Raw genomic sequence first — 15,334 nt, forward strand, 5'->3', positions numbered from 1 at the left:
TATTTGTGAAAATGATTACAAACTAGAGCTTTTACCTTGAAGGATATCGCAAATGATAAGGTTTGTTGCAAGTATTGTAGGGGAGAGAATCTAGTATTATTTGTCCTATTACCTATAACCGGAGTTCTTTCCCTTACGTCAGTGTGGACACTGAACATGTTCAGTGAATGTCACGTGTTTGGCTTCAGGCAAAGATGTGGCAGACAAAGCTCAGTGGTCATGCGCCATGTTTCTCGCTGTTGATTATATTCTCATTTTATTTCAATCATTTGCCTTTTACGTATCTCTCATTTTATTATACTTTGATATATTTACTTGATGTTTTTTTGGTTTATTGATTTCATCTAAATGTATGTTAAATAAAAACCAAAGGAAGGGTTTCAAGGCCAGAGAAGCGCGTAAAGACCAGCTTTCTTTTTTAAAAGATGTGGTGTAGCGTGTATGGATCAGACCGCACGCTTTGACAGCTCTTTGAAATTGAAATTGAAACTGCGGTTGACATTCATGATAATATCTGAGGGGAAGTTAGGAGGGAGAGATGCTAAGACGCTTATCTGCCATTACTGCCCGTGAGGGCCTGGGTTCGAATCCTGTCTTACCCTTTCTCCCAAGTTTGACTGGAAATTCAAGCGTCTGTTTCATTTGGGTGAGATGATAAACCGAGGTCCCGTGTGCAGAACGCACTTCGCTCACTGAAAACAAAACAAAACATTACAACAAAAGTGTTGTCCTGTGGTAAATTGTGAAGAACATAACAGTGCATACACTCAAGGCATGACTAGTTTGGTAATACTGCTGGTCAGGCATCTGCCTAGCAGATCGGGTGTAGTGTATGTGGATTTGTCCGAACGCCGTGATGCGTCCTTTAGAAACTGAAACTGATCTGGGGAGGATGGGACGTGAACACTCTGACAAGGTTCAGCAGCATATCCACAGAGCTGTTATGTCTTTTGTTGGTCATGTGTTGTTGTTACTGTTTGTTTGTTTTCCTTCTTGTTTTTTTTTTGTGATGCAAATTGGAGGATATAAGCACAACAAAGGAACATAACTGAGGCTTTGGTTTCGTTGTTAGGCGTTCAGCTGTGGTGTTTGTAGGCAGCTGATATTGCACTGGTGGTATATGTCGTCATCAGCATCGTCGTCCTTTTCTTGTTTATGTTGTTGTATTGTTCTGTTTTTTTCGTAGCTGTTTGTTGATGTTGTTGCATCAGGTATTGTTTTTACTTCTGGTTTTAAAAAAAAATACTTTATTCAGTCTTCAGTTGTTGTTTTTTGTTTTTGTGTGTGCTTTTTTTTTTGGGGGGGGGGGGGGTCTGGGGGAGGGGGGGGGGGTCATACATTGGTTGTTTAGGAAACTATCATGTTGTATTTGGAAACATCTAAATCGAATGTTTCTGACAATGCTCCGACATTTGAGGACTGAACCCGGGAGGTGTGTGTGCCATGCCATGCACAACGATTGGTGTCTGTTTTATTTCAGTAGAAAGTACCATCACCAAACTGCTGTTTGGTGTCACTTCTCCACCGTGTATCATTCTTCAGCGCCCATATTTTCTCTTGAGGATGTTTGAATTTGAAGGAAAAAGACAACCGGGAAAATACATTGCGAAAGTGAAGAAATATCAAAGAAACCCTGTTTCTAAGAGTTGTGAGCCAGCCTGGATCTTATGAGGTCAACAAACTTGAACGACAAGAGTGGCCAGCTCTCCCGAGCCTTGCAGTAGAGGTTGTTTGTGTAGCTAATAAGGACGACAAAAGCGAAGGGTGTGTTGAAGGGGCTGTGGGGGTGAAGGGGGGGGGGGGTAGTGGGATGGGGGCAGGGGAACGAAAGGTTGAATACTGTACACATGGGGTCGATTGCTGGTCAGTGTTGACACGCAATACTTCGTCCCATGCTGACAGAATACGCCCTGTCTGACAATAGGTATGAAACGTGTGCCATTGAACGATTGTTCTTCTTTTGCGTAGTAGTAGTAGTAGTAGTAGTGGTATTGATATTTATAAAGCGCGTGTCTTCGGACTGAGACCAAGCTCTAAGCGCTTTACAAACACGGAGTCATTAGCATAACAGTCTGCCTTCCTGGGTAGAACCGACTGACGCTTTTTGGCGCTGATCATTCGTTTCCTGTCATTCAGCTAGGCTTCAGTCACACATACGCACACACTTGTACATTAGAGTGAATTTTTTCTTCAGAATTTTGTCAGGTGCAACCGATTTGTTGCCGTGTCTTGCTCCGCATACAGTAAATGCATGCTGCACACGGGACCTCGGTTTGTGGTCGCATCCGCATGACTAGCATCCAGACCACCAATGAATGTATAGTGGAGGGGGATAAAATTCTGGCGAGTATAGGATTCGAATCCCTATCCTCAGATTCTCTGGCTTCCTAGGCAAACGTGTTACCACTAGGCCAGCACTCCATCCACAGTGAAATGGACACAGTAACTTGGTAAATCAGACAGACAGGTGTTGTTATGTGAGATCATGCCATGTGTCATGTCTTGTCTACCCAAGTAGTGTATATTGTGCCAAGTCATGTCATATGTCAAGACATGTCATAATTATCATCTCGTGTCAAGTCATGTCATGTAAAGACATTAAAATTTTGTCATCTTTTGTCGCTCAGGTCAAGCCAGTTCTCTTTCTATTGTCATGCCTGTGTTTGTTGCGACCAAGCTCAGAATTTATAGTTAATTCAAACATTCATCCATTCATTCATTTCTTCATCCATCCATCGCAGTCGTTATGATTATTGTTGTCCTCGTCATGTTATCATTGGAGACGTCGTCGTATCGTTATACTTTTCGCCCTTGCGAAAGAAAAGGTCTTGAACACACACAATCCTTCCGCCCTCCCCCCCCCTCTCTCTCTCTCTCTCTGTCTCTCTCTCTCTCTCTCTCTCTCACACACACACACACACACACACACACACACACACACACAAGCTATCCAACTGGAAGAAAAATGGTAAATATGGTAAACCGTCATGTGGGATACACTATGCACCTTTTTAAATGCGATGGGTGGCTTTTTGTGTCAGGGTGGTGGGCAGTGGTGAGGTCAACGGTTCAGGTGAAGGTCAAAGGAGGGGTTAATGTCCAGTGCAGATGTACGTTGTTCGGGTAGAGGTCGGGTATTGTAAAACAATTGTTTTTACAACTGATAAATAAAAATAAAAAACAGAAAAGGTGGAAGACTGACCCGTGTGTTTTAAGGCCAGCACAGGAGCAGAGACACGCAGTAAACAGTCCACCCAGACAGGGCAGAAAGATCGCCTCAAGTCTGGTGATGATCCAATCAGCAGCAGGCACCCCTGTGACCCAGTGTCAGCCCAGTGGTTCTAGAAAGGGCGAAGGGAACAGAGCTTTGGAACCCCTGCGGTTCTTAAGGCGGGTGGGGCAACAGTAACAATATCAAAAGCTGTTTATTTTAGCTTCGTTGCAATAAGACCTACGCTAAGATACAGATACACAACACGACGCCAGCAAGAAGACACAAGGTAGAGGATATATATATATAGATAGATAGATAGATAGATAGATATGTGTGTGTGTGTGTGTGTACATATATATAAATAAACATACGGGACAAATAGATAACTAAACTCTGCCAACAGTAAAAGAAATTGAGTACATTTTACATAAACAACAATTACAACATTGCATCAGGTCAGGATCTGAGACAGTGATTGTTTCAAAATGTACGATTCAATCCAGTGGCCAAAGCGATTTAAAAAAAAATATATATATGTATATTAAAGAAACGGAGTCTCGAACAGACCTTTCCAACACTGTAGAACAACCGTGACTGGTCAGTCGGAATTTCTGCCCTTTGACCAAAATCCGCATTTTCAGGAGAAAAGACAAAACCGCTGGATATTCGTTTTTGCACCCAAAACAGCTTTGATCTCCCAACAAAAGACGAATAACCACGATAGTTCTTGTTCACTTATTGACCAGCCATCGCATTAAGCAATATGTGTAAAAGGCACAAATATTGCCGTGCTCACAAAACCATCCAACCCCCTCATTCCGTCACCTATCTGCTGGGATTTCTGATCCGCCAGACTGCAGTGTTGCCAGAGCACAAGGAATCCCTAGGCCATGCTCATTTTACACTTTCCTACTAAACCAGAACACGAGCAATACTGATCGGGATTTTTACTCCCTACTCCGCCCCCCCCCCTCCCCATCCGCCCGACTAGTTGTCTCATGGCATTGCGACAGAGAGAGAGGGAGAGTGTGTGTGTGTTTACGAACATGAGTGGTGTGCCTTTCGCGGGTCGTGCATTGTGAAGGTCTCGAACTAAAATGACAATTTCGTTCTACATTTTAACCTTTCACGCAATCACATGTTCGTGGGTGTGGGTGTGCGTTTCTCTCTCTCTCTCTCTCTCTCTCTCTCTCTCTCGCTCTCTCTCTCTCTCTTTCTCTGTGTGTGTGTGTGTGTGTGTGCAGCCGAGATGTGTACCAGAACAACGTCCATGGCGACTGTACCCCTATAAAGCCTGTAGGCTGTTGGGGTCCCGTCAAAGAATACCCGCTGTCATGCTGACTTGGTAAGCTATGGAACTGTGCGTGCTCGCGCGGGCGCGCGTGTGTGTGTGTGTGTGTGTGCACGTGCATAAATGTGTGTGTGTGTGTGCGCACGCGTGTGTGTGTGTGAATGTCCGCAGGTGCGCGTGGATACTCTATGTCTGTTTCTGCATCTGTATGCATGTTTGTTGTTCCTCATGCATTCTCGCCACCCTCCATTGAAACTCAGCTGGTCATTGCACTCGCCATTTTTAATTCTTGTTTTATATCTGTCATTTGCCCTCAACGTATCTTTTGCTATGCTATAACGGATTTTTGACTATATTAGGCATCTGTGGTCAGGTCAGGTGCATAGCCCTTGCTACTGGTACCATGTAACCCAGTACTACCTGCCGCATGTGAAGTCTCCCAGCGACGGACCAGGCGGAGGAAGAAACCTTTCCCAACGGCTGTGAAGGCGGAAGAGGATGACCAAAGGGCAGGGGGAGCTCTTATCCTTGGGTCCCCCTAGGAGATGGAGCTCCAAAGAAAAAACCTGCATCTGCCGATGCCGTCCTACACGTGGCAGTATCTGCACCTGTGGGACTGTGAGCGTCGGTAGGCGAGAGAGTGGGGAAGGGACTGCACAACTCCTCCTCACTAAAACAAAAAGTCACCTGTGCTGGTCAGGCAGCCAGGCTAATGTCGGAACGACGAACTAGCCCTTCAACACCCAACTTTCCCAAGCCCTGTGGCGATGGAGAAGTGGTAACGGGGACAGGCAGAGGATGCTGCTGGCAGTTCCTAGTCACGACTCTGCACGCAGGCGGCTGTGGGGTGATGGTCGTCCGCCGTACACTGGGGCAGATGCGGCGCCCGTATCCTCCAACAGTGTCAGAGCAGCCTTTTTTTAGGGACAGCACTGCTCTCCCCACATGGGGAAGGGGAGATAAAAGGATCCCCAAACAAAGCCTGCTTCACCTAGTACCTAGTAGGAAACCGCACCTACTTGGACATCCAACAACAGCAGTCGAAAACAACAGAAGAAAAGAACCAGGAGTCATGCCCTGACTCTGGGTGCCTGGAACGTTCGCACCCTCTTAGACAGAGACGACAGACCAGAAAGACGCACAGCATTCATTGCTGGAATGCTTGATCGCTACCAGGTGGACATAGCAGCCCTGAGCGAAACCAGGTTTGCGGGTGAAACCCAGCTGGAGGAAGTTGGAGGGGGCTACACCTTCTACTGCATTGGGAAGCCAGATGGCACACCAAGAACCTCAGGCGTGGGCTTTGCCATACGAACCAAACTTGCACGACAGCTTGACAGCCTTCCACGTGGGATAAACGACAGGCTGATGACCCTGCGTCTGAAGCTGTCCAAGGATCGCTTCGCCATAGTCATCAGCTGCTATGCCCCGACGATGACCAACCCTGATGACATCAAAGGAGCTTTCTACGAGGAGCTCAGCCGCACCATTTCAAGGGTGGACAGAAAGGACAGGCTGATCATCCTGGGGGGTTTCAATGCCCGCGTCGGCGTGGACTTCTCCTCGTGGCCAAAAGTCCTAGGACAGCACGGCACTGGCAAGTGTAACTCCAACGGACTGCTTTTGCTCTTGCTCTGCACGCAGCATGGACTGACCATTACCAACACCTTTTTCAAACAAGCAGACAAGTACAAGAACACATGGATGCACCCCCGCTCCAAGCATTGGCACATGCTGGACTATGTGATTGTCCGGCAGAGGGACAGAGGTGATGTTTCCATTACACGCTGCATGAGAGCAGTCTGTTGGTCAGACCATCGCCTGGTACGCAGCAAGATGAACATCAAACTTGCACGCAAGCTCCAACCAGCCAGGCAGATACCCCCTAGGAATCTGAACATCCACTGCCTCCCTATCACCAAGGACGTGCTGCAGCAGCAAATCCAAGTAGCTCTCCAAGAAATTGCTGCATCGACTGATGTAGAAGAGGTATGGAGCACCTTTAGAGATGCTGTGTACACAGCAGCAGCTGACACACTCGGCTTTGCACAGAGGAGCCACAAAGACTGGTTTGACGAGAACGACTCTGGAATCTCCAAGCTCCTGAACACACTGCATATACGGCATCAGGATCACATTTCCGATAAAGACTGCCAGAGGAAGGAGAACCAGTTCTTGCAAACCAAGCAACTTGTACAGAAGAGGCTGCGTGAGATGAAGAACACCTGGTGGGAGAGAAAGTCCGAAGAGCTTCAGTCTGCTGCTGATGCTCACGACATGAAGACCTTCCATGATGGACCAGACCACCCTCCTGACAGACAAGAAAGATATCCTTGCCCGCTGGGCAGAGCACTTCAACACCCTCCTCAACAGGGACTCGTCCGTATCTGACGAGGCAATTGCAGTCCTCCCACAGCTACCAGTCAGTGACTCGCTAGCTGCCCCTCCCACCAAGGTCGAGACCCAGAAGGCTCTGAAGCTGACAACGTCAGGAAAAGCACCAGGAGCGGATGGAATCCAGGCTGACATCTACAAGTATGGAGGCGAGGTGCTGACAGACAAGCTGACCGCCATGTTCCAGTCTATCAGGGAGAGAGGGGAGTTCCCACAGGATTTCAAGGATGCTTCTATTGTCCACATTTACAAACGGAAGGGAGACAAAGCATCCTGCGATAACCACAGTGGAATCTCTCTCCTTTGCATCGCTGGCAAGATCTTTGCCCACATCATACTGAACAGACTGGTTGACCATGTCTCCAACAAAGTCATCCCTGAAGCACAGTGTGGCTTCGGCTCAAGCAGGGGAACATGTGACACGGTGTTTGCCGTATGCCAGATGCAAGAGAAGTGCCGTGAGCAGAACAAGGAGCTCCACATGGTCTTTGTAGACCTGACTAAGGCCTTCGACACGGTGAACCGCCGTGGTCTGTGGAAGATCCTCCAAAAGTTCGGTTGCCCAGAGAGCCTAATCCAGCTGATTGCGTTTTCCACGATGGCATGCAGGCGAGAGTACAGGAAAATACTGACATGTCGGATTCGTTCCCTGTGGTAAATGGAGTGAAGCAGGGTTGCGTCCTGGCACCCACACTGTTCTCCATTCTCTTCTCTGCCATGCTGATTGACGCCTTCCAAGACTGTGACTGGGGCATCTACATTCAGTTTCGCACAGATGGCAAACTTTTCAACTTGCGGCGACTCCACGCCAGGTCCAGGGTGTTTGAGGCACTGTTGAGAGAATTCCTCTTCGCTGATGACTGCGCGCTTGCTGCACACACCCATAAGGACATGCCGTTCATTATGGACAGGTTCTCAACCTTCTGCAGGCGCTTTGGACTCACCACCTCAGCAAGACCGAGTCTATGTACCAACCAGCTAGCTCACAGAACGCCAGTGCCTCCCCTCCACCTGCAATCAAGATCAGTGACACAGAGATCAAGTCAGTCGACAAGTTTTGCTACCTGGGCAGCACCCTATGCAGCAACGGAGCCCTTGATGCAGAAGTGACGCTGCGCATCGCCAAGGCCAGCTCCGCCTTTGGCAGACTCAACAACAGGCTGTGGAACAACAAAGGCATCAGGCTCAGCACCAAGATGAAAACCTACAGAGCTGTGCTGACCACCTTGTTGTACTGCTGTGAAACATGGACGACGTATCGCCATCACATTCAACAACTTGAGCAGTTTTACCAGAGATGCCTACGAGAGATCCTCGGCATAAAGTGACAAGACAGGGTCTCCAACCTCCAGGTCCTAGAGAGGAGCGGCCTGCCCAGCATCGAAAGCTTGCTGATCCAGTACCAGCTACGCTGGACAGGACATGTTGTCCGCATGACAGACAGCAGGATCCCGAAGATGTTTTTGTATGGCCAGCTGAAGGAAGGCCACCGTGAACTTGGAAGACCCTGCAAGCGCTTCAAGGACGCCTTGAAGACAAACCTCAAAGCCTGTGACATAGACATTGCTTCCTGGGAAACTGATGCCCTTGACCGCTCTTGCTGGAGGATGCTGTGCTCTGGTGGCATAAAGACGTTTGAAAACAAGAGAACGCTGGCCATTAAGGAGAATCGTGAGCGAAGGAAGCAGGGCTCAACTTCTGGAGACGTTTTCCCTTACAACACCTGTCGGAAGTGCTGCGCACCCAGAATCGGCCTCTTCTCCCATATGAGGACACACACCGACAGATACGCCTGCCTGCCTCCATCAGGCATCTGCTATTCTTTGTTTTTTACAGCACATGTGGTGTAACGTTTGTGGATTAGTTCACACGCTGTAACACTCCTTGAGACTGAAACTGAGAAATGTCCAGGTGTCAGTTGCATTGCTTGGTTCTAACTTTTTGACAGTTACACGTGACTAAATGCCTACGTTGACCGAACTACGCCATTGGTCTACACACAGTTAGTGGCGGGTTACGACCATACTAGACTCTTCCATCCAAGCAATGCAACTGGCTCCAGGACCATACCATTTACGTTTGCGAGGTTGATATAGCATGTGTATAGATCAGTCGGACGCTTTGAGTCTACCTTGGAACTGTTTCCTTCAGGACCATCCTGGCGCTGGCACTATGCCTGCCCTCCATCCACCCGTACCCCATGTACGGGCAGGAAATCCCCAACGGGGACCAGGTCCCCCACCCGTGCAAACCCAACTTTCTGTGGCACGGGGTGGGCCACCAGATCTCTCAGGGGGGCGGCGCCAGGAACCCCTTTGGAGAAGACTTCGCTGCCAACGGACATAAGGTGGGTGGTGAGAACACTGTACCGCGCGCTGTTAGTCTTCACTGATTACTTAAAGATACGTTAAAATGAATTAACACAAGAAAAGATAGTACAATGTAAGTTAAAAAAAATTAAAAAAAGAAAAAAAAGTGGAGTGGTTGCCTAATGTAAACGCATCCGCATGAGGAGCGAGAAAATCCCAGCACACTGGGTCGAATCCCACGCTCGTCAGTATCTTGTCCCACTCCACTGGACCTTGAGTGGTGGTTTGAGGTCCCGTGTGTAGCATGCATATAGCGCACCTGAAGGTACACATGGCTTGAAAAGGGCCGTCCTGGCAAAATTCTGTAGAAAAATCCACTTTGATAGTAAAACAAACACACCTGCAGACAGAATAATATATGTTCAATAAAGTACAGGAAAAAAGGTTTATTACGATACAAGGTAATGAACATCGGATAAAATAGAATGACATCAAATAGTGACACACAGTGAACAACAAAACATAGAAGTGTGCACTCAGATGAAGCCGATGTATTCATCTATGTATGGAAAACGGTGTCTTAAGCCTGTTACTTTTTTTCTTTTCTTTATTTTTTTTAACCACATCACATTTCCTTATGTAGAATTCAGGTTGCTCTCCCCAGGAGAGCGTGTCGCCGCAGGGAAGCACCATCTTTTTTTTCTTTTCTTTTTCTTCTTCGTTTTTTTTAAATACATTTTTTGCGTGCAAGTGTATTTGTTTTACTATCAATATTGGCCATTCCTCACTTTCGTCCATAGCAGCTTGGCCTGAACGAGCCCACCACAAAGGAAAAAAAAAGAAAGAAAAACTGGCGAATTTTTTCTCAAACTGTTGGGGCCGTCTATCATTCTGTGTGTGTGTGTGTGTGTGTGTGTGTGTGTGTTGCGTGAATTCGCGCGTGTACGTGAGTGTGTTAATGGAGAAGAACTGAAGTGGCCACATTTTATATCAAATGTTCAACGAAAACAAGAACTTTGGACAAAATGGGTGGAAAACATACTTTTCGATTATCACGTGCAGTGGACAGAGGCCCTGTGCCGTAAGGACAGTGACGGGGACGGTCGGACCAACGGAGAGGAGCTGGGGGACCCGGAGTGCGTGTGGTCCAAGGGACAGACCCCACACGTCACCGCTGCCACCAGCCTCTCACACCCCGGTACGTTACCCGTCCACCCCGACACCCACACCTCTCACCCCCTACCCTACAAACAACGTGTACCCGATTGGCATGTTTCCGATTCGTCTATCACTGAATTGTTGATCCGGTCAGCCTAATCCCAGTTTGTTAGAATACGGAGTTGCTCTCTCTCTCCCTCTCTCTCCCTCTCCCTCTGTGTGTGTGTGTGTGTGTGTGTGTGTGTGTGTGTGTGTGTTTGTGTGTGTTAAATTTGGCCCATGTAAAATCAATACAGGCCATCAAAGCAGACGTTTTCTTCCATTTTAAGTTCCAAATGAGAGGAGGAGTTTGGGGGTTGGTTGAGGGATGGGAGTCAGTAAAAGCCAACCCAGAACTACCTCCCATCCTTTCGGAATAACTTGATTACACCTGCAGATCCCTAACTAAGTGGGGGTTGATTTTGACCAGCCACAATGACCCCAGGGGTCTTTTGTTTTGTTTCGTTTTGTTTTTGTTGTTTTGTTTGTTTGTTTTTTTGGTGCGGGGGTCTTTCTTTCTGTCTCATCATCTGCTCCGTTTCAGTGGCATCACTCCCACGCCGCTCATTCCCAGTTCCCCATACAGAGCCATACCCGAGTTCGTCCGTTGTATTCACAGCGTCAGCAGTCCGCAAGGAAACCATCGATGTTAGGTCGCCAGAAGGCCATGCACCAAAGGAGACCCTGCACTGCCGTTGAGTCACTTCACCCCAGGGTTCATTTTTTAAGGTGGCCAGGGATGACCCCGCGTAAAACACATCAGGGGCGCGGGGTAACTAGTTTGAGGCTGTTACACAGGTACCAGCCCGTAACGCTTCGCTGCTTCTGGAGTTTGTTTGAAAGAAGTTTTATACCTGCATGTCTAGGTAGCTCTTTGTAGCACTAACTTTATCTTGTGCGTTTTATGTTGCTTTGCACTGAAAAAGGGATGTTTTGGGTGGTTAACAGGTGTGTGTGACCCATGGAACGCAGTGGAGTGTGTCGGTCGAAACGCCTGGCTTGACTGCAGCCGTGATGAGGAGTTCAAGTGCCCAGCCATCAGTGAGCCTGGTGAGAGAGACAGAGAGAGAAAGAGAGAGATTCGGAGTGAGAGAGAGTGTGTGTGTGTCTGTGTGTGTGAAAGCATGTACAGAACAGTGACTTCTTGAGCATCTGCATGTTTGAGAATACCCCGTATCCTGTACTACTGCTGAAGGAATACTAACCCCCAAAGTCAGTATTTACTGTCGTGTGAAAACTCACCTGAAGCCTAGAAAGTGTAACGAAAATTACCTGTGTCCCTTGAACTATACAAACGTTTAAAGCAGACAGTTACTATCCTTCATTATGTGCCTTAATTGTTGTTACAGTTCATATTGTATTTATCACTGTCTAAAGTGAACATAAGCTTTTTGTGCTCCCCAGAAAGGGATTTATATCTGGAACAACCTTCCACATCATATCCTTTCACCCTACTTCCACTCCTCACTAAATATGCATCTTTTCTAAACATATTTCCAAGCACTCTCTGTACGTATGCTTCATACGTGCCAATTCACTTTGCATGTAAGAGTTATGAGAGAGGTGGGTCGTGGAAAGAGTGGCCATGAGCGGTTCATGTAATTTATAACATTTTCTTTCATGTAAGCGCCTTGAGCTCATAGAAATGGTGCCACTTCATTTTAGTATTGCATTCGTAATCTCTTGAACCTGTCAATGTACAGATGTGCGGAACATCACTATACGTTTCCCTCGCACCAAGGTGCCAGCCAAGGAGACGACCTACATCTGCTTCAATTTCGAGCTGCCTGACGACCAGGAGTACCACCTGATCGCCACAGAACCCTTCATCGACAACCACAACGTCATGCACCATATCAGCCTGTCCACTTGCGACAGCTCAGGTCAGTTGACAGGCGTGTGCGTCCTCAGCTGAGACTCTTTTTCTCGGTCATTGTGATGTTCTTGGACTGTTTGTGTTATATGTTGATAGCGTTTAATGTCTGTAAACTTTGTCAGAAGAATTGCGTTATCGTTCAGTCACAGGTTATTGTTTTACGTAAGTTATCGTCGTGTTGCAACGATGTGCTTCTAGGCTGTTTGAAACTGTTGTGTTATTCAAACGTTATAGTTATTAATGTAGACTGTTAACGAGGACATCTTTTCATCTCAACTCGTGGATAATTTGTTCAACTGTTCAAGAATATTCTAAGGATGATTCATTCTTTTTCATCTGCTGGCACAGATTGGCCCAGACATTGCTAGGAGTGAAATCTGTTCAATTATTTAAAGGTTAGGATTCTTGTATTCATGGAGGAATTTTAAATGAAGAACACAGGCCATACTAAGCTGTGTTGATGTTTCACTTCTATAGCTTGTGCAAGATCATTAGCTTGTTGAGTCCACTTAATGGTCAAGTCATGATAGTTCTTCCAATCCTTGTATTGAGCACTATTTTTTCTCTCAGGTTGCCAATATTTAATACAAAAGCCACTTATTCTATCATCTTGTTTATTATTCATGTGATATTTCATATGCTAATGTCAGTACTTCTGTAGTGTTAAATATTCCTTTTGTACACTACCAGCTTCATAGTTACAGTGTGCTTAGTCCTCTATAATGTGTGGGTATTGCTCTGTTGTGATGATTACAAAATAATGTTTGATTAATATCAGTTACCGGTTAACACCATCTGATATGTATTGCAGTCTGCTGATTGTAATTCAGCTATCATGCTTTTTCCTGTATGGCTTTCTCTGGTGTAGTGATACATGATAACTGATTTATTGTAATTACTTTGACACAGTACTATAAGTTTAAAGAATCTCTAGTGTCAGTGTACTTCCACTATACCAGAGTCAACCACTTTAACTATACTGTTTAAATATATTTGGAATGTCTGTTGTCAGTGTTTGGTCTTCACACATAACTATGCATCATTCATGCTGTGTTGTTGCTAATTCCAAACCAAGCGTTAGTTCTTTCCATCTTAATATACATGTGCTTATTATCCATTTGTATCTGACATGTTGTATCATGACATTTGTTGTTACTGCCTTTTACGGGCACTGTCTTCTTTTTCTTCTTTGCCTATTGTAAACTAAAACAATAGAAAACCTTTTGTGACTGGCCTCTGTATGCGCTTGGCCAGTGTGAGGATCGTTTCAATCCTTTCACTCTTTCTGCCATGTCAGTTCTTTAGTTCTTTGAATTCCCTGTGATGTATACCACCCTGGTTCATGGTTACATTAAATTTGTGTTTTCTACATATATATATTTTGCCAGGGACAACACCTTTGGTACTGTGGGTTCTGATATAAGCACTAAGTGCATGCTGCACACATGACCTCAGTTTATCATCTCATCCACATGACTTGCTCCAAGACCATCGCTCAAGGTCCAATGGAGAGTAAGAAAATCTAACTAGTGTTGGAGAGCTAGCCCAGATTAACCCCGGGGTCTGTGTTCTCCAGCCTGGAATGACACCAGCTTCTCTCGCTTCCTAGGCAGACATGTTCCAACTGGTCCAGCTGTGCATTGTTTCAGTTACCCTGAAGGAGAATCCAGAGAACTGTCTGATGGGCACCCCAGGCTGCAGTGTGGGAGTTGGGGGATGGACCCTGGGTATGACGGGCACCTGCATTGACCCCAAGGCTGGCTACCTCATTGGCAAGGGTCACACGTCCATGGTGTCTATGCAGGTTGGTCACAGTGTGTGTGTGTCTTTCTGTCTGTCTGTGAGTGTGACTGAAGCCTGGCTTAATGACACAAGAGACGAATCATGATTGCCTAAACCCAGCTCCTTGTAATGCAAATGACTTTGGCACTAAATAGTGCTTAGACTTGAGAGCCTGATCTCTGATTGAGGAAAGGCGCTGTATAAGTACCTACATCAATGAATAAATGATGAATGATATAAATACTTATATAGCGCCTATGCTTGGTTGGAGACCAAGCTCTAAGTGCTTTACAAACACAATCATTTGAACAACAGGCTTCCTACCTGAGTAGAGCCGACTGATGGCTGTCATTGGGCACTCATCATTCGTTTCCTGTGTCATTCAATCATATTTCAGCCACGCACAGATATACTCTCAGATAGGCATGTAATGTTTTACGTGTATGACCGTTTTGTTTATTTACCCCGCCATGTAGGCAGCCATACTAGCTTTTCGAGGGTGTGCACGCTGGGTATGTTCTAGTTTCCATAACCCATCAAATGCTGACATGGATCTTTAACGCGCGTGTTTGATCTTCTGTGTGCGTATACATACGAAGCACAAGCAGGTCTGCACACATGTTGACCACAGAGATCGGAAAAATCTCCACCCTTTGCCCACCAGGCTTCGTCACCGAGATTCGAACCCAGGACCCTCAGATTTAAAGTCCAACACTTTAACCACTTGGTTGTTGCGCCCGTTAATCAGTCTCAATCTATGTTTTCTTATGGTCGTGCAATAGCGTCAAAAAACATGACGATGAAAGGATGTCAGGTAACTCAGGTTTGGTAACTGTAAGAAAACATTCTTTGTGGTCTTCGTCCCTCTTTGGTCATTTGAAGGGGTTTTCCATGGCGTGCTAAACAGTTTTTGTGTGACGCGATTTTTTATCTTATTTATTTATTTATTTGTGACGTCTTCTTTAAGTTTGTGGCGCGTTTTTGTAGTTATTGAGAGAAGGTGGTAGGCTTTACTGAACTTGGAATGGGGGAGCGGGGATGGCATGGACTGTATGCAGTGCCGCATAGTGTTGTGTTTATTCCGTGTATCATGTGTGAGTAATGGAAACGCCGTCATTCGCCTTGGACATATCTGAATGAATAACTGACTGTGTGGAGTTCTAGTTACAGTGAAACTTCGGACGTTGTGCATATGATCCTTTGCATATAATTAGAGTCAACGTTCTTCAAGGTTATTCCCTTTTGAATGATGTTCGTGTAGGGCTCCCCAG

General features: G+C 46.2%; 1 protein-coding gene across 2 annotated transcripts in view; it reads left to right on the forward strand.

Annotated features, from left to right (window-relative positions):
• Positions 1 to 43: 43 nt before the first annotated feature.
• The window catches only part of LOC143299371 (dopamine beta-hydroxylase-like), a 30,785-nt gene continuing 15,494 nt past the window's right edge, over positions 44 to 15,334 (forward strand). For both annotated transcript variants that reach the window (XM_076612523.1, XM_076612522.1), the window contains exons 1-6: positions 44 to 4,559; positions 9,051 to 9,246; positions 10,271 to 10,406; positions 11,354 to 11,455; positions 12,109 to 12,288; positions 13,931 to 14,085. In XM_076612523.1, coding sequence (XP_076468638.1) covers positions 4,312 to 4,559; positions 9,051 to 9,246; positions 10,271 to 10,406; positions 11,354 to 11,455; positions 12,109 to 12,288; positions 13,931 to 14,085 — 1,017 coding nt within the window. In that variant the 5' untranslated portion in view covers positions 44 to 4,311. The remainder of the gene's footprint in view (positions 4,560 to 9,050; positions 9,247 to 10,270; positions 10,407 to 11,353; positions 11,456 to 12,108; positions 12,289 to 13,930; positions 14,086 to 15,334) is intronic.

Source organism: Babylonia areolata, chromosome 25 (genome assembly GCF_041734735.1).
Source record: "Babylonia areolata isolate BAREFJ2019XMU chromosome 25, ASM4173473v1, whole genome shotgun sequence".
Classification (NCBI taxonomy): domain Eukaryota; kingdom Metazoa; phylum Mollusca; class Gastropoda; order Neogastropoda; family Buccinidae; genus Babylonia; species Babylonia areolata.